Genomic DNA, 23,059 nt, shown 5'->3' with positions numbered 1-23,059 from the left:
TCACTAACTGTCCACTACAACTGGCTTTAGATAAAGTAACTCTAGATCATTTATTTCCCTTGTGCTCTCACTCAGAGAAAATGGGGCAAGTCCATGGCCAACCCTGTAACCAGAACAGTCACAAATTCTGTGTAGATAAGTTGGGATTGACCTGAACTACAAATATGCAGGAGGATCCAGTTTAGGCTATCGACTTAGGATATAACATAAAGAGGGGCACATGAAAACTGCTCTTCTTGAAGGTAATTCTAAAAAGACTTCTAAAAATATTTGAGTCACAGCAATGACATGACAATGTCATGTATCGTCTCTCAAAGGGACTACTTCGGAGGGCAGAGCTTGTTTATAAATGTTCCAAAAGCACTCAAAATAATCTGGCATTACTTTATAGATGCATGCCTAAAAAGCAAAAATGTGTATATTTCACAGAAACATTTTGACATATCCACTCCCAAACACCAGAAGGTGGGCAAGCACGGATGATATCCCCCAATGGAACAGCTAAGCCAGGCATCCTTAACAGAGATCCTTACTCCACGAACACCTTTGTAAATGCTGCTTGCAAATCCTGTTCATGGGATCTTTGGGGGTGGCTTTTTAAATAACTCTTTAAGTCCCTACCAAATTTTCATCAGGTCAAAAAAAGCATATGTCTCTCAAACTATTTATCTCTATTTCCCACTGGCAAAATGAAGGCCATTGCTAGTTGTTTCATATCAAAGGCTCAAGGAAGGCAAGCTTCCAGAATGAACACCTTGGACTCCTCAGATTCAGTTAAAATTCTCACGTGGCTTAAAAGCAGAGTCCACTTCTTACAGATTCTCTGACTCATTTCCTTCAGCTGATCTCCCATCAGCTCTGGTGAGCACTCATCTGCACAGCTCCCTGAACCCTTTGTAAGAGGCCAGTTGTGCAGAGACAGCAGAGCAAGGGAGTGAAGGGTGGCCCCATGTGTGTCTTTCTCTTTAGTTTCTGAGAACAGGACCCAACCTTGTGTTTTACAGTCCATACCTTGGCCAGCTACAAGGTTCAACAAATATCCTGGGATTATTATTTTCATAATTGTTATTACTCATTGTGACAGACAGTGTAAAAATTCTACTTTAATATATGAAAGTAATATACATTCTGCTTTAACAAACATTTTACAACTAAGTATGTTGATACCCACAGTTACCTCACTGTGTATATATTATTGCAACAATCTACCCAAGCACAAGGGACCAACTTTTTATTAAAAGACATAATTATGAGCAATCAAGAATGTTCTAATTATAATGATCCCATGCTAGCATAGGTTACATTAAATCCACTAGATTATATACCTGCTGAATGTTCAGGATACATAGAATTTTCTCATTAGATCATGTATTATAATAGTACCATAGAGCATAGAAAATATCTATCATCCTCTTGTGTTCAATATTTTCATTCACACTGCCTAGCCCTGAAATGTAGTAAATGAATGTATGTAATTATAGATAGATTTTTTTCTATACAGTGCTTGAATGTACGAATGGATTCTTTCCCATTTTGAAAAAATAGTAATCTCCTAAGGCTGGCTTGGATGAAAAAAATAGAGAATATCATGTTAACACAATATTATGAATCCAAATGCCAAATTGAAAAATATTTCAAATGTCATGAAAAAGAATATTTGCATATATCCTAGTTAAATATTTTAAAAATACTTTACCGGAGGTCCTTGAGCTCCGACTTCTCCTGGCTCTCCCTGGTCACCTTCTTCACCCTAAAAAGCAACAGAAAGACACACCTAACGTTACGCTAGCAAACGAACATAGACATTGGCTGGTCTAAACCAGCACATTTTAAATTTACTTAGCATCTCCTGAATTACTTTACCAAACCTTAACAAATTATTTTACATGAGTAATCCATATTCATTGTAGAACATTCAGAAAATAGAGAGAAGTACACAAATAAGGCCACTCAAATTCCACCTTTCAACTGTAAATACCAGTAACATTTTAGATGTTTTTCTAAAGAAAAGGGGGCGGGAGGAAAAGAGTGGGAGGAGAGAGAGAGGAGACAAAGGCAGAGCCAAGAGCACGCAGGCAATTCCTGTTTCAAGTGTGTGTGCCCGGGGTGCGGGACTGTTAGGAAAACAAGGTCGGACTAGGCAGACTTTTCCACAAACTATGATACTATTTAATTGTGACTTTTGTTTTTAACTTTTCTTATCATTTTGGTATCATATACAAATTTTTTAATGTATCTAAACCAATCTTTCTTTTCATGGTTTATACCTTTGATGCTGGTCATAAAAAAGCTTTCTCGACCCCCCCAAAATATAAATATTTCATTCATATTTTCCCCTAGTAATTTTAGTAGAGAAATCTTTAATTATTAGTAATTTACTTTGGTGTAAAATATAAGAAGTAAATTGATCTATCTTTTTTTCCAGGCAATTGGTCACTTGCTCCCATATCACTTATTGAGTAGTACATTCTCTCCACACAGATTGGATAAATCATCTTTAATATATGCTAAGTTGTTAAATAGACTTGTTTTTAGACTTTCTATTGTGCTCTACTGATCTGTTTTGTGAGGTTGCCAATACTACAACATTTTATTTATTCAAATTTTATAATACATCTTGATCTCAGGTAGAGCAAATTACTTTACCTTTATTTTTCATTTTTACTCACTCTTATCTTTTTTAGTTATCCTAAGTGTTTACTCTTCCAGATGAACTTTAGAAATTGTTAGGGAGATCTTCAGAAAAATACTACTTGCTCCATATTAGGACTGCATTAAATTAATAGATTAATATGTAGAGAATTGGAATCTGGAACTCAGTTTATCGTCCTATTTAGTCAAACTGTTTTCTTTTTCTTTCCTTCAATAAAGTTTCGTTCTTTTCTTCATATTAGTCTTAAATATTTCTTCGGGTTTTTCTAAGGTATTTTGACTACTTGATAGCTATTGCCAGTGGAATCTTCTTCCATTATGTTTTCTAATTATTGTTTTTACTTTTTGATATTAATTTTATAAACTTTCAAACATTTACAAATGTTAATATGTTCCAAAAGAAAATTCAGCTGTTGTTTCTTACAAGATTATCTTATTGACCTTGAAAAACAGTTATTTTCTCTCTCACAAGGGTTTTAGTTTATACAATAGATATATTGCCCTACATTAATTTGGTAATGGATATCTTAAATTATGAAATTAATCATGAGAAAAATCTTCATACTGAATATTATGTGAATAATATTAGATATAAATTCATTTCTGTTGTCCTTTATTTCATGTTTCAATTCACAATGTTTTTGCTCCACAGACTATACCTTATATTTATTGACTTTTCACACACATACACAAAAGGAAATACAGAAAATTTAACAAAAGTACTAACATAGAAAATTTGGACATGTAATGCAAAGAAGTAGGTGATGCCTAAATCACTTATACTTGATTTTTGAATGAATTATGAGTTTTTCATAGTCTCCTATTAAATTCAGATTATATTCCACAAGAACATATGGTTGACAGTGGGGAGAGGCGGTCCCAGAGGGAAAGCCAGGGAGTTACATAGTTCATGAAGTGGATAATCAACAGATGGGTCTAATTAAATGCTACTTTTATTTTCCTAACTACAAAAACAGTGATTGATATGTTCCTCATAAGTTTTCTTTAGAGGGGTTTGGGGGGTTTTCCTACAGATTGCTGGTAAATCTCAAAGTAATGTAGTTAATTTAAATACTTCACCAGCAGATATATAGAACACAACTAGTTGATAACCACAAAGTTAACAGATACATTTAGAAGTAGAAATTTAATATCATTTTACTGAAAGATTTTTGACTACTCATTCCTCCACATATAAACAATTTTAAAAATCTTTTAAAACTAATTTGTTGCATAAACTCAAGGAGAATCATAAATCTGAATGCAAACTTCAGGCCCTTCGTCTCTTAACTCTTCATCGTTCTGCTCTCAGTTTACAGTTCCGTGCACCTATCAGCCCTCTCAGGTTTCTTTTTCAAAGAGCAATTGTCATCCTATTCATATGTCAGCTGCCAAAGATACCACTGAAAGTTTTAAGTGACACAACGTGGGTAAGAGTTTTCAACAATTTCCAATTAAAATTTTGACCAATTACCTCACACGACAACGCAATTTGCAGTTTCCTCGTTGAAGACCAACCCGAATTTGGGAGTCCAAATAACTAATTTGTATAGGTATCAAAAAAAACTGGTTTCATGGACAGAGTGGAGAAGTACTCTGATTGATACTCCATCACCAAATCCCATGGGATGGGGGATTAGAATTTCCCCAGAGAAATGGGGTCACCAAGAGAAGAAGAAAAGGATGAATGTCATAAAAAATAACAGCAGAAAAAAACAGAAGTATACATCTGCTCTACTATGAATATTAACTTATGAATATCTTTTGGAGCAATTTAATATTCTTACACATCTATTTTTTGTGATTAGATAACATTCTATTATATGAATATGTGCTACTTAATTTAGCCAGTCTCCTGTGCTTGGACATATTTTTTCACTTCTGTGCCCCTAGCACTTAGAATGAATAGCAGGTACTTAATAAATATTTGTTGGACTTTTTAAATTATGAATTTTAGTATTCAATGAAGAAGTTGGAATGCAGAAAATTTTCCAGAGTACTCATTTTTTTTCTATTTTCTCCAATAGGCATTAAGAACCCAGCTGTTATAGCCCAGATAAATAAAATGCCTTAATTTTTCAAAGCCTAAGGAATAAAAAAATCAAAAATAAGTGTCCAAACTGTAATAAGGTATAGAAAATTGGCTCATTTATCCTGATTACCTGAGGTTGTTCAACAGACTGTTTTTTGCTAAGGAGTTCTAGGATATTAATGCCTAAAGATATTAATAAATTGTCTCTGCAGCTCTTAACATTCAAAGAAAAAGACTAACCTTCTGCGGTTGCTCAGTAAAAATATAGAAGAATATAGACAACGAAGCCTAGAGGACCAGCATTAATAATAACAGTCTGACTTTGGGAATATTATAAAACTAACAGGGGCAAAAATTCTATTATATGGGAAGTCAAAATCATAAACACTTAAAAAGATTTACACTAGCAGATGAAAAAGGGCAAAGAAGCCACATTGCTTTAAATTTCAGCCTTGGCTTTCTGGAGGACGGCCAGCCCCAATCCACTTGTGCTGCAGATTCCATGTTTTTATCCAGATGATAAAATAACTCTTATTTCTAACTTCAGATTAGTCAAAATCTGAGTTATGGTAAAATAAGGCCAAAAACAGACAGATAAATTATTGCAGAACTTAAGGTGAGAAATTGTGAGCCAATTATTAACGTATCTGACAGTCTCATAAACACTTGTCACAAAATTTTATACTCGTCCTAAAATTTTGTTTTGGGTACTGCAAAAACTAGCTGAATAACATTTGACTATCAAAAACATCAAGTGAAAAAAAACTGTGTGATTGATGTGAAAAGAAAAACAAGGAATAGCAATACAGGAAAGAATGAAAAGTATGGTGCTTCCATTGTTTTTTGTAATTGAACATTAGCCTGGTATGCTTAGCCAGACTATTTAGTGGTACATCTACAGAACTTGCCAATTATCATTGGAAAAGCAAGGGTAAAATATCATATTTTATCACTCTTTATAATTCCTTACAATAAAATGATCACTATCTCCTACTCACAACTTCCCCACTAAATACTCATTTTCCTTACCTTGTGACCTTGTCTTCCAGGTTCTCCAATTTCTCCTTTAGCCCCTTTATGACCCTAACAAATGCATAAATAAATAAAAAAATAAATAAATATTGTATTTGCTTTGGCACAGAAAGTTATCAGAGGCTCATAAAGTGATCTTGCTTCCCCAAATGTATGTCAATGTGGTGCAATGTGATTACTTTAAATGGCCTTAATAATGCCATATGTATTAGGTGACTGCTACATATGGTAAATATCAGTTTTAGTTAAAGGAATAACAGTGTAGACTAACAAAAGCTCTGTTACCTGATTTGGCAACGTGATTCATTGACTATAGGTCCCTAGGTCCCTCCATCCCAAACCTCCTCTCGCAGTTGGATTAAGAGTGTCAAGTTTTCCCAGTAACTTACTTTCTAAGGTGACAACCCTGACCTAACTTAGCTGGTGTCCCCTGCTCTCTGGAGGCTGCTCTGAAACCCTTCTCCCTCCTCCATGCCTATCACCTTCCTGGAGGTGAGAATAGCTGGTATAAGTAGACTTCCCTGGATGCACAGCTTCCTGCCTCTTCTTGTACACAATTTTCAGTGCAAAGGGAAATCTCTAAAAAGCTGTCAGGGAAGACAGCATAGCATGAGAAATGATTTCTGTCTTTTCTTGTCAGGACATCTGTTCTAAGCATTTATGTGCTTTAGGCAGTTGCATGAGGCAAATATGAAATGAGCATTCCAGCCCTGGCTGGTATAGCTCAGTGGATTGAGCACAGGGTGTGAACCAAAGGGTCGCTGGTTCGATTCCCAGTCAGGGCATATGCCTGGGTTGCAGGCCAGTCCCCAGTGGGGGCCATGTGAAAGGCAACCACACATTGATGTTTCTCTCCCTCTCTTTCTCCTTCTCTTCCCCTCTCTCTAAAAATTAAAAAATATATATTAAAAAAAAGAAATGAGCATTCCAACATTAAGTCTATCAGAGCTTGCATTCTCAGAGCCATTCCTGTTCTAACAGTGCAAGTCTTTGTGAACAACAAGACACTGAGCCAGGCCGTTGTGGGGATCCACCAAACCTATGTTTGGAGAAAACCGTCATTGGAAAACCAGTGCCTTGGGCATTTCAGATCATAGCATAACTCTATGGGTCTGACATTTTTCAAAATCACTTCAGACTCATAGACCAGAGATAGACATTTAATCCTAGCCTTTGGTATTTATTTTTTTATGGAAAATTTGAAGTAATTATAATGTCATAGTGAGAGAAAAGTGCTTTTGGACTGTCCCTTTTCTTACCTATTTCTCAAAGTTTTTCCAAGTCTTTTCACTAAAATAGATTCAGATATATGATATGCACAATTCCTCCCCCCCCCCACACTCTCCTCTGAAGGCAAACTTCTGGACCTTCATTTGGTGTTCTAATGTCTCTCAATCCAATACATTTTATCCATATTTCTTTCCTGCACCACAAAAAGCACTGTATCATCAAGCATCTGTGTCTGGTTGGAAGACCTGCCAGGCACCAGCAGGAATTTCTAGGACTGAGTAAAAACCACAGATCAAGCCCCAGAATAAGCAAACACAGACTTGCCTGAGCCGTCAAGTGGGGTCTCTGCACCAGGAGGGCCAGCACTTAAAGGAAAGGCTCTTTTTTCCTGTGGGTAAAATTCTTGAAAATAAAATACTGAAATTGTTCTCTTACCCTCATGCCGGGTATGCCTGGGTATCCTGAACGACCTGGTGGGCAGGCATTGGGACACTGCCAGGGAGACAGAAAGTCAATGAACTAGAGCCTCCACTTTACAACAGCCTGGTTGTTTGTTCTTTGTTTTGCTTTGTTTTTAGGAATCCCAGCTACAGACCATCAATGCAGTTATATTCATTAAATAACTCAGAACCACCCTTTCCTTTTTTATTATTTCATTTTTAATCAAAAAAATACAAAGAATATAACAAAACTCTTTCTTCATGTATCTACCATCCAAATTTAATAAACGTTAATATTCTGTGATACTTATTTCAGATTCACTTTCTTTTAATGTTTCCAGATAACCCATTATACCATGACCTGAAATAAGTTTTTCCGACCCCCTCCCACTGGGCTAGCTCTATCCTGAGGTTCATATCCCCTCATCAAACCAGCCAAAACTGCATTTAGGGCAGTTTACCAATATCTTTGCATATCTGCCTATAAGTAAAACAAGTCTCAAAGGGAGTTATTTGACTTGTATCTTTTAAAGTTGGGGTGCTCTAGTGAAAAAGATGCCTTAGTTATAAAGTAAAAAGATTATAGAAAAACAAAGATACTTTCATAACAGTCAGAGTATATACAAGCCACCAGTCCACTGGTGCTATGAACTACTCTGAGAGCTGAGCAAAGTAAAACACAGAAATGCAACACATTTCAGTGAGATCATTTTAAAGAGAATTCACCTGAAGATTACATGCTCTTTGACTTAAAACTGTATTTCATTCAAAGGAAAACATCTTACCAATGGATCTCCGTCTTGAAAGCCAATCGTTCCCTAAAGTAAGAAAATATTAGAGTTAAGAATATACTTAAATATTTAATCCAAACCTACTAATAAAAGTTCATTGGACAAAAATATACTAAATATATTTGTTCTATAAAATATAAGGAACAAAGAACATATAATATGCTAATATTCTAAAAACTTGGCTAATGGGTGTATTTCTTTTGGTGAACCTCACTTTTCAGTAGACTCTTTCAGGAAATTGAAGGGAGATGAAATGAGAGACAGAATACAAAATATGGGGAACTTGGAATCATAAATTAAAAATATAAATTAGCTCCTACTTAAACTTCCATTTTTCAAAGATTTTATTTTTTTATTTTTGGAGAGAGGGGAAAGGAGGGAGAAAGAGAGGGAGCGAAACATCAATGTGTGGTTGCCTCATGCGCGCCCCCTACTGGGGACCTGGCCAACAACCCCTGCATGTGCCCTGACTGGGAACCTTTTAGTTCACAGGCCAGCATCCAATCCACTGAGCCACACCAGCCAGGGCTAAATTTCTATTTTTTTAATTGCTTACTGTGTAAATCCTTTGTAAAAACTAGTTCTTTTGAAAGTGTTCCTTTTATATGTCCCAGTTTTAAGCATTTGAGAATCACAAATGTCAAAGGACATCAAGTATAATGAGTAAGAGTGAAAACCACCTTTTTAAAAAAACATTTTATTTATTTATTTATTTTAGAGAGGGGGAAAGAAAAGAGAAAGAGAGGAAGAGAAACATCAATTGGCTGCCTCTCTCACATGCTCCCAACCCAGGACCTGGCCTGCCCTGACTGGGAATTGAACCAGTGACCTTTTGGTTCACAGGCTGGCACTCAACTCACTGAGCTGCACCAGCCAGAGCTGAAAACCACCTTCTAAATTATTGTGATTTCTTTACTTCTCTGGCCTAAAAAGAACCATAATCTGAATGGGTGAAAAAGTTGATAGCTATTTTGGAATTTTCAGACAATGCCTTGATTACTAGGCACTTTCATTTTTGGTTCTTAGGTTTCTTTAATCCCAATTCTCAGAGGAAGAAAAATTCAAGCTGCAAATAACTTACACTGGGTCCCGGAGGTCCAGGGGGGCCAGGTGGTCCTCTTTTCCCAGGGTCACCCTAAGTTATTTGAAAAGTGTGACACGGTGGTTATATACATATCAAAACACAGTGCATAAAACTGGTGAGAATGATATTACCAGAAACCCCTGCAGAGCTCAGCCTTGCATAGACCTGTCACCAAAATCAATGGGTGGCCCATAATCCAATCAGCTCCACAAAACCAGAAAAATAAAGGAGTTCTAGTCTCACCAAAGTAATAAAACAAGGCAGAGGAACACTTGGGGGGAAAAGCAAAGCAATTCTCTATAGAAGGATCACTTTCTCTACCCTGAAAACTAACTGGAAAAAGTACATATTTTTCTAGCTGATTTGCAGAGGAACTAAGCAGACAATGCTGCTAGGGGCATCCATCTAATGGCAGCAAAAGAAAGTCTGTACCCAGCCTGAAGCTGTGAGGTGGAAGGCATTTTAATCTCTGCAGTGCCAGACTCTCCCTGGTGTTGGTCCACAAGCTATCACTTGGCCTATCACTGCACTCTCTTGCAATTGAAACAGAAGATCAAAGGTGGCTAAATTCAAACAAGCCACACAGTGAAAATGGATTTCAGTTAGTCTTAATATCCAGAGATTTCTCCTATCATGTTTTTCTTCCTTACATCCTATTATGAGAAGTCAAAAGCATCTTAGATTTAATTTAACTTTACAATCATTTCATAACTATTTAATTATTCAGCAGGTAAATTTTGTCAAACAATGAGCAATAAAGGTATATAATATGTGGCTCCTACTCTCAAAGAGTTTATAATAATTTATCCCTCACACATCAGTACTTCAACACGTTTGAAATATCTATTGAACATTAACATCAAGCACTTACAACCAGCAGTTTCTTTGATGAAGTTCAGCTCTTTATTGCCTAAAGCTAAGTTCTGTTAATTTGATTGGTCCTACCATAAATGCACATAGTAGTGATTTTAGCCTATTCACTGTTCATTTTATGCAGAGTCTAATGCAAAAACACTAGACTGCAATCCTGGAGGATCTATCTGTAAAATGAAGTGACACTTCCTGACTTGATCACTACTAATTCTGGAAGTTGGGGAGAAAATTTTAGCTGAACACTTTGGGGAAAAAATTAAAATCACAATATGAAAACAAGGTAGCACTGTTACCTTTGGTCCCCTTCAATATTGTGAACTGCAGTGAAATTCATCTGCCATTTTTCAGATGTGCAGGGAATAACACACAGTTAGGATAATTTGTCTTCCCTAGTAACATCGTCTTTTAAATCAGCAAACGTCTATCAAAAGCCGCTGTAGTACTCACAATTGGTCCAACACGGCCGAGCTCTCCAGGAAGACCTGCTCCCCCAGGAGGACCCTGAAGTAAACAAATTAAAGGGACATGGTGATTCATGAATGTTTTTACAATCTATCACAAATGGTATTCAGTGTGGTAAACAACTGACTTAGAATTCTGTATCCGTACCAGCTTTGGTTTCCAGGGAAACAGTAACCCATTTGACCAAATTTTAATTGCTTCAAATAGAACAGAAATTTCTTAAGTTAATAAAATATTTTGTTTAGCATAATAGAGGTGCAGTCACATAGCCACCTAAGATCGTGAGGGTTGGGACATGATCGTGAGGGTGGGATACTAGGTAGAATACTAGTTGGAGAGGAAGGCTGAGATCTGAGAAACAGGCCATTTCTATAGACTATGTAAGAATAAAGCAAGAGGCGATACTCACAGGGGGTCCAGGAATACCACGGCCCTAAAAGATTAAAATAAAAATTACTATGATGTGTGATTTATATTGAGTATACATCCAGACACAGGCCCAACTCAGGCCTAGTTAAAAAGTAAACTGCAGACTCTATCACCAAATAAATATGTGATGCTCACTCTAAAGAAATCAGTGGGTAGAGAAAAGCAAGCATGGCTCTGCTTTTAAAAGAAGCAGAAGCTTATGCCCGCTCTTCAAACATGCCTCTAATGTCAAAGCTAACCAGTAATATTTTTTTTCTGAACTTTTCTTTTTAAAGAAAACCAAAGGAATGAAGTCATCTGTGCTTGCTCTCAAGAGAATTCACCATCACTAACAAAGAGACACATCAGAACCTGTCAGTTTAAAGAGTTTTTTACTTGCCATGCTTTATAAGAAACCTCCCTTAAAAGCAATACAGTATAATGTTTTATAATTTATAACATGATGTCTTGATGTCCCCCCAGACAAATATTCAGCACAGGGAGGCAGGGGATAAAATGAGGCCCACAATACACTCTGTGACAGGTAGGACTCTATTTCCAGACACTGAATCCAGTAGGTATTAAAAATAAAATGGTGTCCCTCCTGAAATGATCTATCATGGGACCCTAATTTCATATGATGAATTTGATTTTCAAACTAATTTTCCATCTCCCTCTCCTTTACACTCCACATCTCTTCAGCAACACCAAACTATGTATAATTAAGCATTAAAACCACATCATCCTCCAAGTCTCAAGTCCTAGCATAACTCTTCATATATATGCCTGTTGAACTAATAAACTGAACATCCGCTGCCTTATTTTCTCTCTTTGCTTTCCTGGCTCACTTTTCTCCCCTCGGGGTTTCTCATTACTCTTTTTGCTTCCACACTGGCTGGAACAGCTTTTATTCACAGCCGTCTCGGATACCACAGTCACGTTAGCTTTTGTTCCAGGCTGTCTCTTCTCAAAAATCCATATGTGAAGCATCCAGTGGAATCCATGTACACCTTCTGATAATGACATTATTTCTAATTATTTAGGCAGCCAAAATTAGAAATAATTTCACTTGAGCAGTATGTTTAATGATAAGGGGAGCTTTAAAAGGGCATTCTTTGAAAAATCGCTCCTACTTAAATAGTTTAATATGTGGATCCATTTGGGAAATGTGTTATGCTTGAAAATGCCAAAGTAATCAATAAACTATTTCATATCAAAGGCCTAGATGATTGATAATATCACTAAATGTTTTAAAGACATCGCTATAAGATGTTGACCTCTGAGTTGAAAAATATGGGAGAAAGGCCAGCAAGCTCTTCACTTCTGAAAATAGGCTTCAATAGAAAAGTTGTCACTTGCTGAAATATGGCAAAGAAAATGGCGCAAATAAAAAACAAGGAGGAAAACTACAGATTCATGACAAAAACAAAAGAGGAATGAAGAGCCAAATAGAAAGAAAAAACAGGTCTTATAAATGAGACCTGGCTGTCTTATTTATAAATAGAAATAATACAAATCTGCCAGATTGTGCAGCATAGGAAAAGATTAACCAGAGAATCAAGCAGATGATAAGAGCTGATGGCTGGTATTTCATTAGAAATAAAACCAGTTGTGAAGGAAATGGTGTGACCTAATCATTGAATACTTGGATTTGCTATTTTTATGCAAAAAATGTTTTCTGTCAGTGGGGGTGGAAGGGAAGTTTTCTATTGGGAAATATCATGTACAAACAGACAAATGTATTTTACAGCATACATTCAAATTTCTCTAAAATTTTTCTACTCATGTTAAGGAATTCATAAACTTCTTCATGAGGTATATTATGCAGAAAACTGCATTTAAAAGTTTCACAATAGTAGAATTTTACCCAAAGATAGGAGAGATTCTGTCATTTCACACTCACTTACTGGAAATCCACGAGATCCCGGCACCCCCGGTTCTCCCTAAAAATAAAAATCGTTCACTGCGCTCAGCTTTTTGTAGCATAAATATGTAAATATGCACACTGTATAAATTTTAAAATTGTTAAAACACTCCATCTGAGTGTTTTTAATTTAATTCAGTTCAGTGAAAACAGTTTTGGTTGAACAGTATATTTAAACTGCTTCACAACTAATCTGTTAGTTGATCTGTAATCATTACAATAAAATTAACTTCAGCATTTAATTAACACCAGCAATTAATACCAGATGACTAACTTACTTTTTGTCCTCTTGGTCCAACAGAGCCAGGGGATCCATCAGGCCCTGTTAATCCCTAACAAAGCAAGATGACATTAGAGGTACTATAGCATCCTTAGGCAAACCTTTAAGTGGATAATTTCATTTTACTTATTAATTATGTACAGGATGATTCCCTAGGTATGATGCAAATATTTATAAAAAATACCTTTCTATGTTCTCACTCAAATCTAATGTTTAACATGCCATCTGTTTGTTATTTTCTATTGATAAATTTTATTATATTCCTAACTTCCTGTTAACTGCATTGTTTATCACAAAATGCAATAGTTTGTATTTTTAAGCCATTCAGAGAAAGATAAGTACCACACAATCTCACTTATGTATGGAATCTAATGAACAAAATAAGACCAGAGGCATGGATACATGGAACAGACTGACAGATCTCAGAGGGGAGGGGGGGAGGGGACTAGAAGAGATCAGCCAAAGAACAGGTATCATATCAGACCACAGTGTGGTGAAGGTGAAGGCAGGGGGGCAGGCTGGGTGCAGAGGGAAAATCAGGAACATCTGTAATAATATCAATAATAAAAATAATAATAGAGTATTTTTGTCATTGCTTTAAAAAATGCAATATAATAATTTCAGCCTTCTGAGAGCTAAAGCTGGTGGAACCACAGATCTTGGCTGAGCAACTTACCCATGTTTATGTGCCTCCTCTACTTCATGCATAAAATAAAAATACCATGTGTCTCTATAACTCTTTAATAAAGTCTTGAGAGGTTAATAAAATGTTTCTTCAATAGTCATTAAAAATAACCCTTGCAGTCACCTAAATAGAGCCCAGTAGCTATCTCCTGGCAATGATAATTGCTTATTTAAGAACATCGACTTTGAATGTTGAAACGTTTGAGAGGGTGGATGTTTCAACATTATCTTCCTCAGTAAAAAGAGCTTTAATTAAGTATATGCTTTCACGTGTGCTGCTCCATAATAGAATTTAAGCCAGTTACTATAAAGCACACTTATAACTATCATATTTAATACTAAAGCAGTTATTAAAACATGTCTTTAAAACATTCTCATTTTTCTTACCAATACTTACTTTGTCATCATTCTCAAACTAAAATAGATATTAAAGCATGATAATACTGTGTATACTTAATTTCCATATTTGGCAAAGATGCATTTTTCTATTTTTAATTTTTTACTTACTCTTTGACACTTTTACATGTTGTCATTTATAATGTAATATTGAAATTATACCTTGCTAAAGATAAATATGTGTATGTGTATCTGTATATGTGCATTCATATGCATATATGCATGATTACATAAATATAAAATCTATTATCAAGATTTTGAAAAAGACTCAAATGATATTAATAGGGGAAGCATTCCTTGAAATTATAAAAACCATACTTAAAATGGATCACTGAAATCCATATTAATGTCATAGTCTGCCTATCTATCAATAAAATTATTTCATTTAATTTATGTAGAAAACTAGTTCACTGTCCACAGTTTTTAGATTTCTCTACATCAATTAATTTCCCTCATAAAGCAGATCAAAAGAAGTAGAAAAAGAGTTGAAAATGTCAATCACTGCAAATGTGCCAAAGAAGAAAATCATTAAACACAGACAAAAGAGTTTTTTGACAGACTGTCCTGATTTTCCATCACTTTAGTCTAATTATAACACTACAGTTTGAGAACAAGCCCCAGCATCGTAGCTGCTGAGTACGATGGTAATGGGCATTGGCTTTTGTATTTTAGCAAACAAACCACTCGTCCAGGAGCATAGCCTGGAAGCATGAGTGGCGCATGGATTTTCTAAACCTCAAGGCACACTTAATTACTGGAACCAGAAATTCCTGCTTTATGTACATGTCCTCCAATACCAATCTGGTCAGTTTCCACACACACAACCCACTAACCATCTTCAGCCTGTAACGTGAATAACTGACAAGATTAGAGGACAGTAGCTTCTATATATGGTAGAATTGCAGCTGCACAATAATAAAGCCAAACCAAGTAAATGGTTGGATAACCTGGAGGCTGCTTCCAGGTCACTTCTTATTTAGTATCTTCCATTGGACATGATAAAATCTTTAGGAAGTTCTTCAAATTAAACTGAAAACAAAGTCTGGTGTCAGATGTCACTGTGAACTCTGTTATGAAGTAGCCATGTACAAAAGTAAAAAACTTCGTGAGGATAAGGGTTTCATGTTTCGTCAATCCTAGCACTTTGTGCCTGCATCTAGTACATAGCCAATGCATGACTACCAAACAAAATTAATTTAGGTCAGCCTGTTAGGTGGAGGGATATAGCGCTTGTCCTTCCACATCATCTTTATTTTGGGTTCGAATCCCAGCTCTTCCACTCATTAGCTGTGCAACCATTCCCAAGTTACTCAATTGTAGCATGCCTCAGCTTCCTGATCTGTAAGATAAGTATGATCATTATATCTACCTCAATTTTGAAGATTAAATGGGATATTATGCACAAAGTGCTTGCAACAGCCCCTGGCAGAGTGGGCCCTGAATAACTATTAGCTGCTCTTACTGTCATCATTACTGTATGGCAGCACTGTTCTAGATGCCGTGAAGAGTTCACATGAAGTGTAAGACATGTGTTACCTCATCCAGGAGGGGTTTTGCAAATAAACAAACAAAAAATCTAGATATCAACCACAGGCACTATACTTCACGGACTCCTCACATTCCTTCAGTGCCTTACTATTTTCATTTACACTTACCTTTCAGAATAATTTCTGAATAATTCACTATGCTAATCATATAACTTCTGCCAGTGATAACAGTTGTATATATTTGGACTATGTTCTAACCTCTTCCTATACCAACAGCATGATATAGCTATAATTCCTTTAATTCTAGTTCTTCTTCCTCCTATCTTAGATGGATGCTGTAAAAATAAATGAAATACTATTTTATAGAGCTCGCTGACCATGTCACAGCAAATAGTTCCTATAAGAATGTCTCTCTTAATATTATTGATGATAGTAACACAGTTGTCCTTTGGGTGCAAGGTGATAACCAAGTTCCAACTTCTCTAATTTTACATGACTATAAGGGAAAATAAATTAAAGGCTTAGCAGGAAAGAAACAATTAAATATATTTTCCCCACATTTACATTTACACGCACAATTTTAATTTGCAGTAATTCTTATTTATCAAATAAACAAAAGAGGAAAATATTACCAGTGGCAGAAAGAATTGCTGTTACATAAATGTATGAAGATAAGGCTCTATGTAGGACTACACTGAAGTTGACTGTATTCCACACAGCTACTCGGTAGAGAACACTGGAGCTCAGTCTAATTCCCTCCAGCATTCCAGTGACACCTGAGGCAAAATTCTACCAGCAGAACTCGCCTGCAACAACTCGCCTATCTTTCCCGTCAAAAATCCATTTAACTTAGGATAATTGCCTTTAAACTATGTTCCTTTTAGATTCCTTCAAACACCATCCAGTCATGTTAACCATTATTAACATTACCACAAAACAGCTTTGCAATGAACCAAAGAGCAGAAGACAGATTGGAGGTTTAAGGTCACCCATCAGGGAAAGATTGCTGAATCTTTCCTATTTCCCTGTGTCTGAGGACAGCAAACAAACAGCGAACTCTGATCTAGTTATTACTGATACCTCCTTATTCTTAATGTCTAGTCTTAATTAAGAGTAAAAGGTTTGTTTAAAATATAAAATGAGCCAAAGTGTGGAGTCAGAAAGCTTTTCAGCTAAGAACTTTATAAATCCCATGTGGCTCCATTTCAAAATTTGGTGAATATGAACCATAGAGATATTTATAAATAATTACAAAATGTCAATTATAAATTATTTTAGTTATTCATTGAATTTCCCATATTATTTTTCTTGATTAGTAATTCAGATACTAAAAATTCACTGCTACTCTTTCTCACCCTATTTTCTCTGATTATACATCTATTTCAGAACCTCATTTGAATTTGAATATGGCAAAACTATCTGGAAAGCAAGTAAGTCTAAATATCAAGAAATCTGGTTTCTTGCACTGTCTTCGCTATTAACTACTACTGTCCTCATAATTATTCCGTTTCTTTATCTGTGGAAACTGCTGTCCTCATAATTATTCAATTTCCTTATCTGTGGAGAATAATATTAGCCAAACCTGCTTTCTGGGTTGTTGTAAGGTTAAAGGAAATAATGTTTATGAGGGGACTGGAGAAAAAAGTTCTCCACAAATGTAAATTAGTATAGTTAGTTTTTTTCCTTAGTTGTAGGAAATGCCTAAAATACCTGTACATACATGGATTTCTTACTTTTTTTCTCTCCTTTCTTTCTCTTTTTCTCTTACCTTCTTTCTCAGCCCCAGAAGACTGATTCAATTCCCTCACCAGTTTCTCCCTGAGAACGTTCCAGTGTCAAAGTTTTATAGGAGGCCTTACTCTTACATTTTCAACTTTGGAAATCTGGTTTGTTCTGTACTGCAATCATAGACAAAGGAAAAAATACTTGTAATTGTTATCTACATTATACTCCTAAAGACTTTGACACACTTTCACTTGTTTATCCAAAATTCTGTTTAAGTGGGGAAATTATAAAGCAATACCAAGTACTGTCTTCATGACCTTATGGTAAAAGGTAAGCATTTGTTGAGCACACTTCATAAGACCATAAAATACTAAGGCACAAATAAATCTAGCCCTCTGTCTGAAATTATTTCAACACAATAAATAGCAAGAAAAGACATCTGGTGCTTCAACCACCACAAAATTAATAATAATAATAATAATAATAATAATAATAATAATAATAATAATTTGATTATAAAATTTTTCACAGGCACAAAAAAATCAGATTCAAGTTCCAAAGGACTGCAGAAATAAATTCAACATTTTGGGGGGCTATTAGTTTATTTAGTGGCCTTGTATTTATCAGACCTTTTATTATGTGACTATTTCAAGTCATTCAGAGTGTTTTTGAGAACAGCTTGATAGCCAAGCTGTATAACTTCAGTTTGCATCACACAAATATCAGTTTGACATTCGGTTTGTATTATCCAGCTAGCAGTCCTTGAGGGCCTCATGCACTGTCATTTTGCATACACAGAAAATTCAAACTAGATGTTTTGAAATGTGAAACAAAGTCTAACTTCTAAAGCATAAATACCGTAGACAAATATCCTCATTACGATAACCTTGATACAGAAAGCACATCTTAATAACTGTTGAACTCTAATCGTTTCCTTTTCTCAAAATGAAGGATCTGTCTGAAACACTAGTCAAAAATTCTTGGAAATTACAATCATAGGTTTTCAGATGCTTTGAGTTTCAAAAGTCTTTTGTTTTGGGAGACAACAGAAGGTGGTTGGTAACTTGAAGGACAACTTGGATCACCACTGGCTGCTCTCTCAGAACAGATGCCATACCTTACTTCACTTTGTGTCTCAACCACAAAGTCAAGGTCAGGCCTGTACTGGGAACTCAATGGGTATTAGCTGAAGGATAAAATTCTGAAGAAACATTATTTAGTGTTAGGTTTACCACACAACTCAATCTGAGCTTCCTGCAAGAGGGGGCAAAGGGAAGTATGGAGATGGGTAAATTGGGGAAAGGCTACTGGTTCCTAATCTTCAAGCGACTCTAGCCAGTTTATTTTTGTCCATGAAACCAAAAAAAAAAGTGTTTCGAATTTCCTATTCCATGCATGCTGACCATTTCCCTGCCCCTGCCCCACCCCCAGCCATTCCCACTCACTTCAGGCCCTCCCTCACACACCTTTCTTCTCTGCCCCTTTCCCTGCCTGAGGTTCTTTTTCTGAATTGATCTAGAGGATGGCAATAAAAGGACAAGAGTAAAGACAGCTTGCGGCAAAGCCCTGAGACCAGTAGAAGTCCATCTCCACCCCCACCCCGCACCCTTTGAGCCCCGAAGCGAAGCGGGGCTGAGAGTCCACAGGGTGAGCAGAGAGAGAGTAGACTGTTTGAAGCAGGAACCCAGTACCCATTGCCGCTTTGTGGAAGGAGGAAATGCCAGCGCTGCCTGCAGTCCCCAGAGAACCTTGAGGAATGAGGTATCTCCACCCTCGCTGGCCCGTTTGCAGAAAACTGCCGCCTCCATGCCAACCAGGCAATTTCAGGGCGTCAGCAAATTCAGAGCCGCAGCACTGTTTCAGCTGGGTCTACCGCCCCCCAGCCCCCGCCAGAACATCTCTACGTCTCTCCTTTCCTCCTTCCCTCCTCCTCTCACCTGCCCTTGTGTGTGCGCGTGAGTACACACACACACACACACACACACACACACACACACGCCTACTCACGTCAGCGCCTGGTGTGCCAGGCTTGCCTGGAGCTCCCGGCTTTCCTGGTTCTCCAGGAGGACCCTGAGTAGGGGGAGAGAGAGGTAGAGAGGGAAAACGGTGCAAAGTTGAGACTCTTTGGACACACGTGGTTTCAACCCACATCTAAAGCAAAGTGTAGTGCAAACGCACTTATCAACTTACCGGGGGGCCCGGGGGACCCTTTGGACCTCTGTCACCCTAGAGGAGTAGGAGAGAAGGCAAGAGCAGTCGGTTGAGGTGCTGGGGACCCAGCTGGGAGACTCCCATGCATCACCACCACACAGGTGGGGATGGGGACAGTAAATGAAGGAGGTTCAGGACCCACCTGCGGGGACAACAGAACAGCCTACCTCCTCTCCCTGAAAATCCCTGGTCTTCTAAGATCCAACCCCCAACTGTCACCGATGGCCAATCCAGCCTTTGCATGGTGGGTGGTGGAAAGAGAGGGGGGCAACCTGCCCTCCCTGTCCCCCCAAAAAAACTAAACTAAACTAAAAAACCTCTGAGCCACTGGAGAAAGGGTAGGAAGGGCCAGGATTAAAGAACAGTAGGGTTGGAGACGAAAACTTACGTCGATACCGTCGATGCCAGGAACTCCAGGGGGGCCTGGGGGCCCGGGGGGACCCTGCTCGCCTGGGGGACCTCTCTGACAAAAAAACAGCACACACAGGTTAGCGAAGCACATTGGGCAAGAGAAAAAACGGCTCGATGTCTTGAGGCTCCCACCTCTGCCGGCAAAGACGCCTCCCTGGGGAGGCAGGGTTTTTGAAATCCAATATAATAAGTGAGTAGCACACTTCCAAGACAGCGCAGGTTGCTTCTGCTCTGCCACGATCTGAATGAGTCTAAACAGTGGGGTTAGAGCAGCATCTAGGCCCCCAATGTCCAAAACAGGATCCTGAAGAAGGAGGGGCCTGATGCCTTTTTAAAAAGATATTCAATCATGAAAATGGTGGTCAGTAATTGCAAGTCAGTGTTTTGGCTAAAATGGAACAGCGAAGAATGGAGGTGCTCCATAGCAGATCGATTACAGTATCGTTTTGTAAATCTCTCTCTGTCCGGTAGAAATCCGAGGTGAATACTCTTGAGGAAAAGATGGGGAAGGAGTGGGGGCAGAGGAGTCTTGAAACCCAGCAAGCCTCTGGCCTCATTTCAGATTTACCTGCAGTGACACTCTCTTGCATGAGGTCTTTACACCTTTCTTCAAAACTACATCAAATTTCACACTGACCCTAAGGAGTGACCCACTTTATCGCTTGCAAACAGCTAAGCGTTGTCGGTGCTGGTGGCCTCTGAAATACCGTGAGCATGCTGCTTAGGGAATGTGTCTTCCCCCTTCTACCCCCCTTCTACCCCCCTTCTAACTTTGAAAAAAGAAAAAAGCTTCTTTCATCAAGGAAAACTTTGTTTTTCTAAACTCCTCTGACCAGACAGGTTACAATGGGGTCTTTGTATGTGAAACCTCAAACCTCTACTGGGCTCACCCGCCCCCCCCCCCCCCCCAGCCGTGTCCTCTCCCGAGCGAGAGGGAGGCGACACTGGAGCCTTTGGGAAGTTGCTGAAATTCTGAAGGGAGCCAAGGCTGCCAGTGCCAATCCCCGAGGCACCACTAGCAGGACGCACGGTTTCACGCTGCCACCACAGGCTGGAGAAACGAGAGAGGGAGCTTTAGGGCCTATATCCTAAAATCCCGCCTTCTCTGGCTTGCTTTTGACTGTGACCAGGAGAGGGGGAAGAGAGGTAAGGTGAAGCCAAGCCACAATTAAACCCTGGTCTCCAGATACCGATGGCCTTCAGCGTCTTAGTCTGCAGCGTTAGGTCCCAAGTGGGGAGAGGTGTCCTTTCCCGGACCGATGGGTCATATGGGGTCCCCAACTCTCCAGGTACTCGCTGCAGGTGCTGCGGGCTGCATGGAGGTAGCGAGCCGCCTCAGAGCCCTGGGGATGCTCCGAGCCTTCCCCACTGCTCCCAGACGGCCGCACCCCACCTTTCCCTATGTGCGCTGGAAAAAATGCAAGCACTTTTCGCCCCCAACGTACCTAGTCGAAAAGTTGGCTGGGCTAGTGAAGAAAAAGGTAGGGAGAAAGTGAGATGGCGCCCCCACCCCTGCCCCAAACTCCCCCACAACTTACTTGCGCCGCGCACAAGCAGAGTCCTGACAGCAGCAGTCGCAGCCCTAGGAAGCCCTGAGTCCGCGCCGTCCAGGCCATGCCCTCGCCCTCTGCGAGTCCCCGAGACCGACTCTGCCTCCCGCCGCCCCGCTAGCCTTCTGGACCCGCCACGCACATCAAGCGGTACTTCTTCCCCACAAAAAGTGCCCCCGGGATCAGTGGTTGCAAAGGTGCCCCGTGGGGAAGCGTACGTTCCTCCTGTTTTTGAATGGCCCTGGAGAGGGTCCTGGGGATTGGAGGAAAGCTAGCGGGCCGGTAGGACGGATAAAATGACAACAGTCCCCCTTAACCCTTTCGCGGCTCAGCACAGGCGAGGCCAGAGAGTGCGGCTCTGCCTCCGCCCACCCGCCCCACGGCTGCTTCTGGCTGTCCTCGGAGCCTCCTTAGGTGACCTGTACGTCACAGGCGGCAGCGAGCAGACCCACAGCGTTCTTGGAAACACTTTTGGAGAAGAGTAAGCCACCGGAGGTGGAACAGGCACCCCGGCAGGGTGCGGGTGGGGAGGAATCCTACTCTCCAGGTTTTGGGTGGGACCTGTGCTTCCTTAAAAATCTATCTGATCCGTGCAGCAAAGCTCAGACCTTTTGAGAAGTAGAGTAGGGCGGCAGAATGGAAAGGAATCAGCTGGGTGGAAGTGGCCTTTGCCGGTGGTCAAGGGGACTCACCGTTATCCTTGGTGGCAGCTCATGGCAAGTTTCTCTGCTTGGTCGAAGTGGGTCACAATGGATCAGCATCCACTGAAGTTCAAACTGGACAAAGACAGCAGACGGTCAGTTCGGGTTCTTTTGGAGGACAGAAACAGGTCATTTAAGAGAGAGATTGAGAACTTGGTAAATGTGGGCCAATTGCTAAGTGACTAGAAATTTACTTGAACTGGTTGATCTCATTGGACCAGGACTTTCATCATTCCGTGAACATAGATTTCCATTGGAAATGGGTGGGAAGCCCTTCCCAAGTTTCTCTGATCATTGGATACAGATGTGGTTTGCTCTGCATTACTCCAGCACATCCTAGGCAGGAAACAGATCACTGGCACTGATTTTCTATTTCTGTCTTCACCACAACCCCAAAAGGTAGATTCTGTTCAAATGAGGCTAGAGAGAACAAGAAACTGTCCTCGTAACTGTCCTTGTCACAAGTCAGTAAGTTTCAGAATCTGAATGGGAGGGAAGCCAAGCCTACTAAACTCCACAGAGAATATATGTGCTAAGGGTTCACATACAAGAATGTTAAGGACAGGCAACTGAAGAGGTGGCCACACCCAGGAATAATATAAAGGAAAGAAAATCTGGTCCTGGAAGAAATATTCATTCTAGAGAAAACATTCTCCATGGAGTGGCCACAGCTTAAAATGGAGGGA

The 23,059-nt window shown here is 39.0% G+C and overlaps 1 protein-coding gene across 1 annotated transcript in view; it reads right to left on the bottom strand.

The window, feature by feature from the left end:
• The window catches only part of COL9A1 (collagen type IX alpha 1 chain), an 86,345-nt gene that overhangs the window by 43,646 nt on the left and 19,640 nt on the right, over positions 1-23,059 (bottom strand). The window contains exons 6-18 of the mRNA XM_053665006.1: positions 22,365-22,448; positions 20,100-20,174; positions 19,691-19,726; positions 19,508-19,570; positions 13,207-13,260; positions 12,912-12,947; positions 11,006-11,029; positions 10,582-10,635; positions 9,259-9,312; positions 8,172-8,204; positions 7,382-7,438; positions 5,714-5,767; positions 1,697-1,750 (exon numbers count right to left, since the gene is read on the bottom strand). Of these exons, the coding sequence (XP_053520981.1) occupies positions 1,697-1,750; positions 5,714-5,767; positions 7,382-7,438; positions 8,172-8,204; positions 9,259-9,312; positions 10,582-10,635; positions 11,006-11,029; positions 12,912-12,947; positions 13,207-13,260; positions 19,508-19,570; positions 19,691-19,726; positions 20,100-20,174; positions 22,365-22,448 (678 nt within the window). The remainder of the gene's footprint in view (positions 1-1,696; positions 1,751-5,713; positions 5,768-7,381; positions 7,439-8,171; positions 8,205-9,258; positions 9,313-10,581; positions 10,636-11,005; positions 11,030-12,911; positions 12,948-13,206; positions 13,261-19,507; positions 19,571-19,690; positions 19,727-20,099; positions 20,175-22,364; positions 22,449-23,059) is intronic.

This window comes from Artibeus jamaicensis, unplaced genomic scaffold (genome assembly GCF_021234435.1).
Source record: "Artibeus jamaicensis isolate MK-2021 breed Jamaican fruit bat unplaced genomic scaffold, CSHL_Jam_final contig_388, whole genome shotgun sequence".
Lineage (NCBI taxonomy): Eukaryota > Metazoa > Chordata > Mammalia > Chiroptera > Phyllostomidae > Artibeus > Artibeus jamaicensis.
Note: the sequence above shows the minus strand (reverse complement) of the source record. Positions and strands in the feature narration are given on the sequence as shown.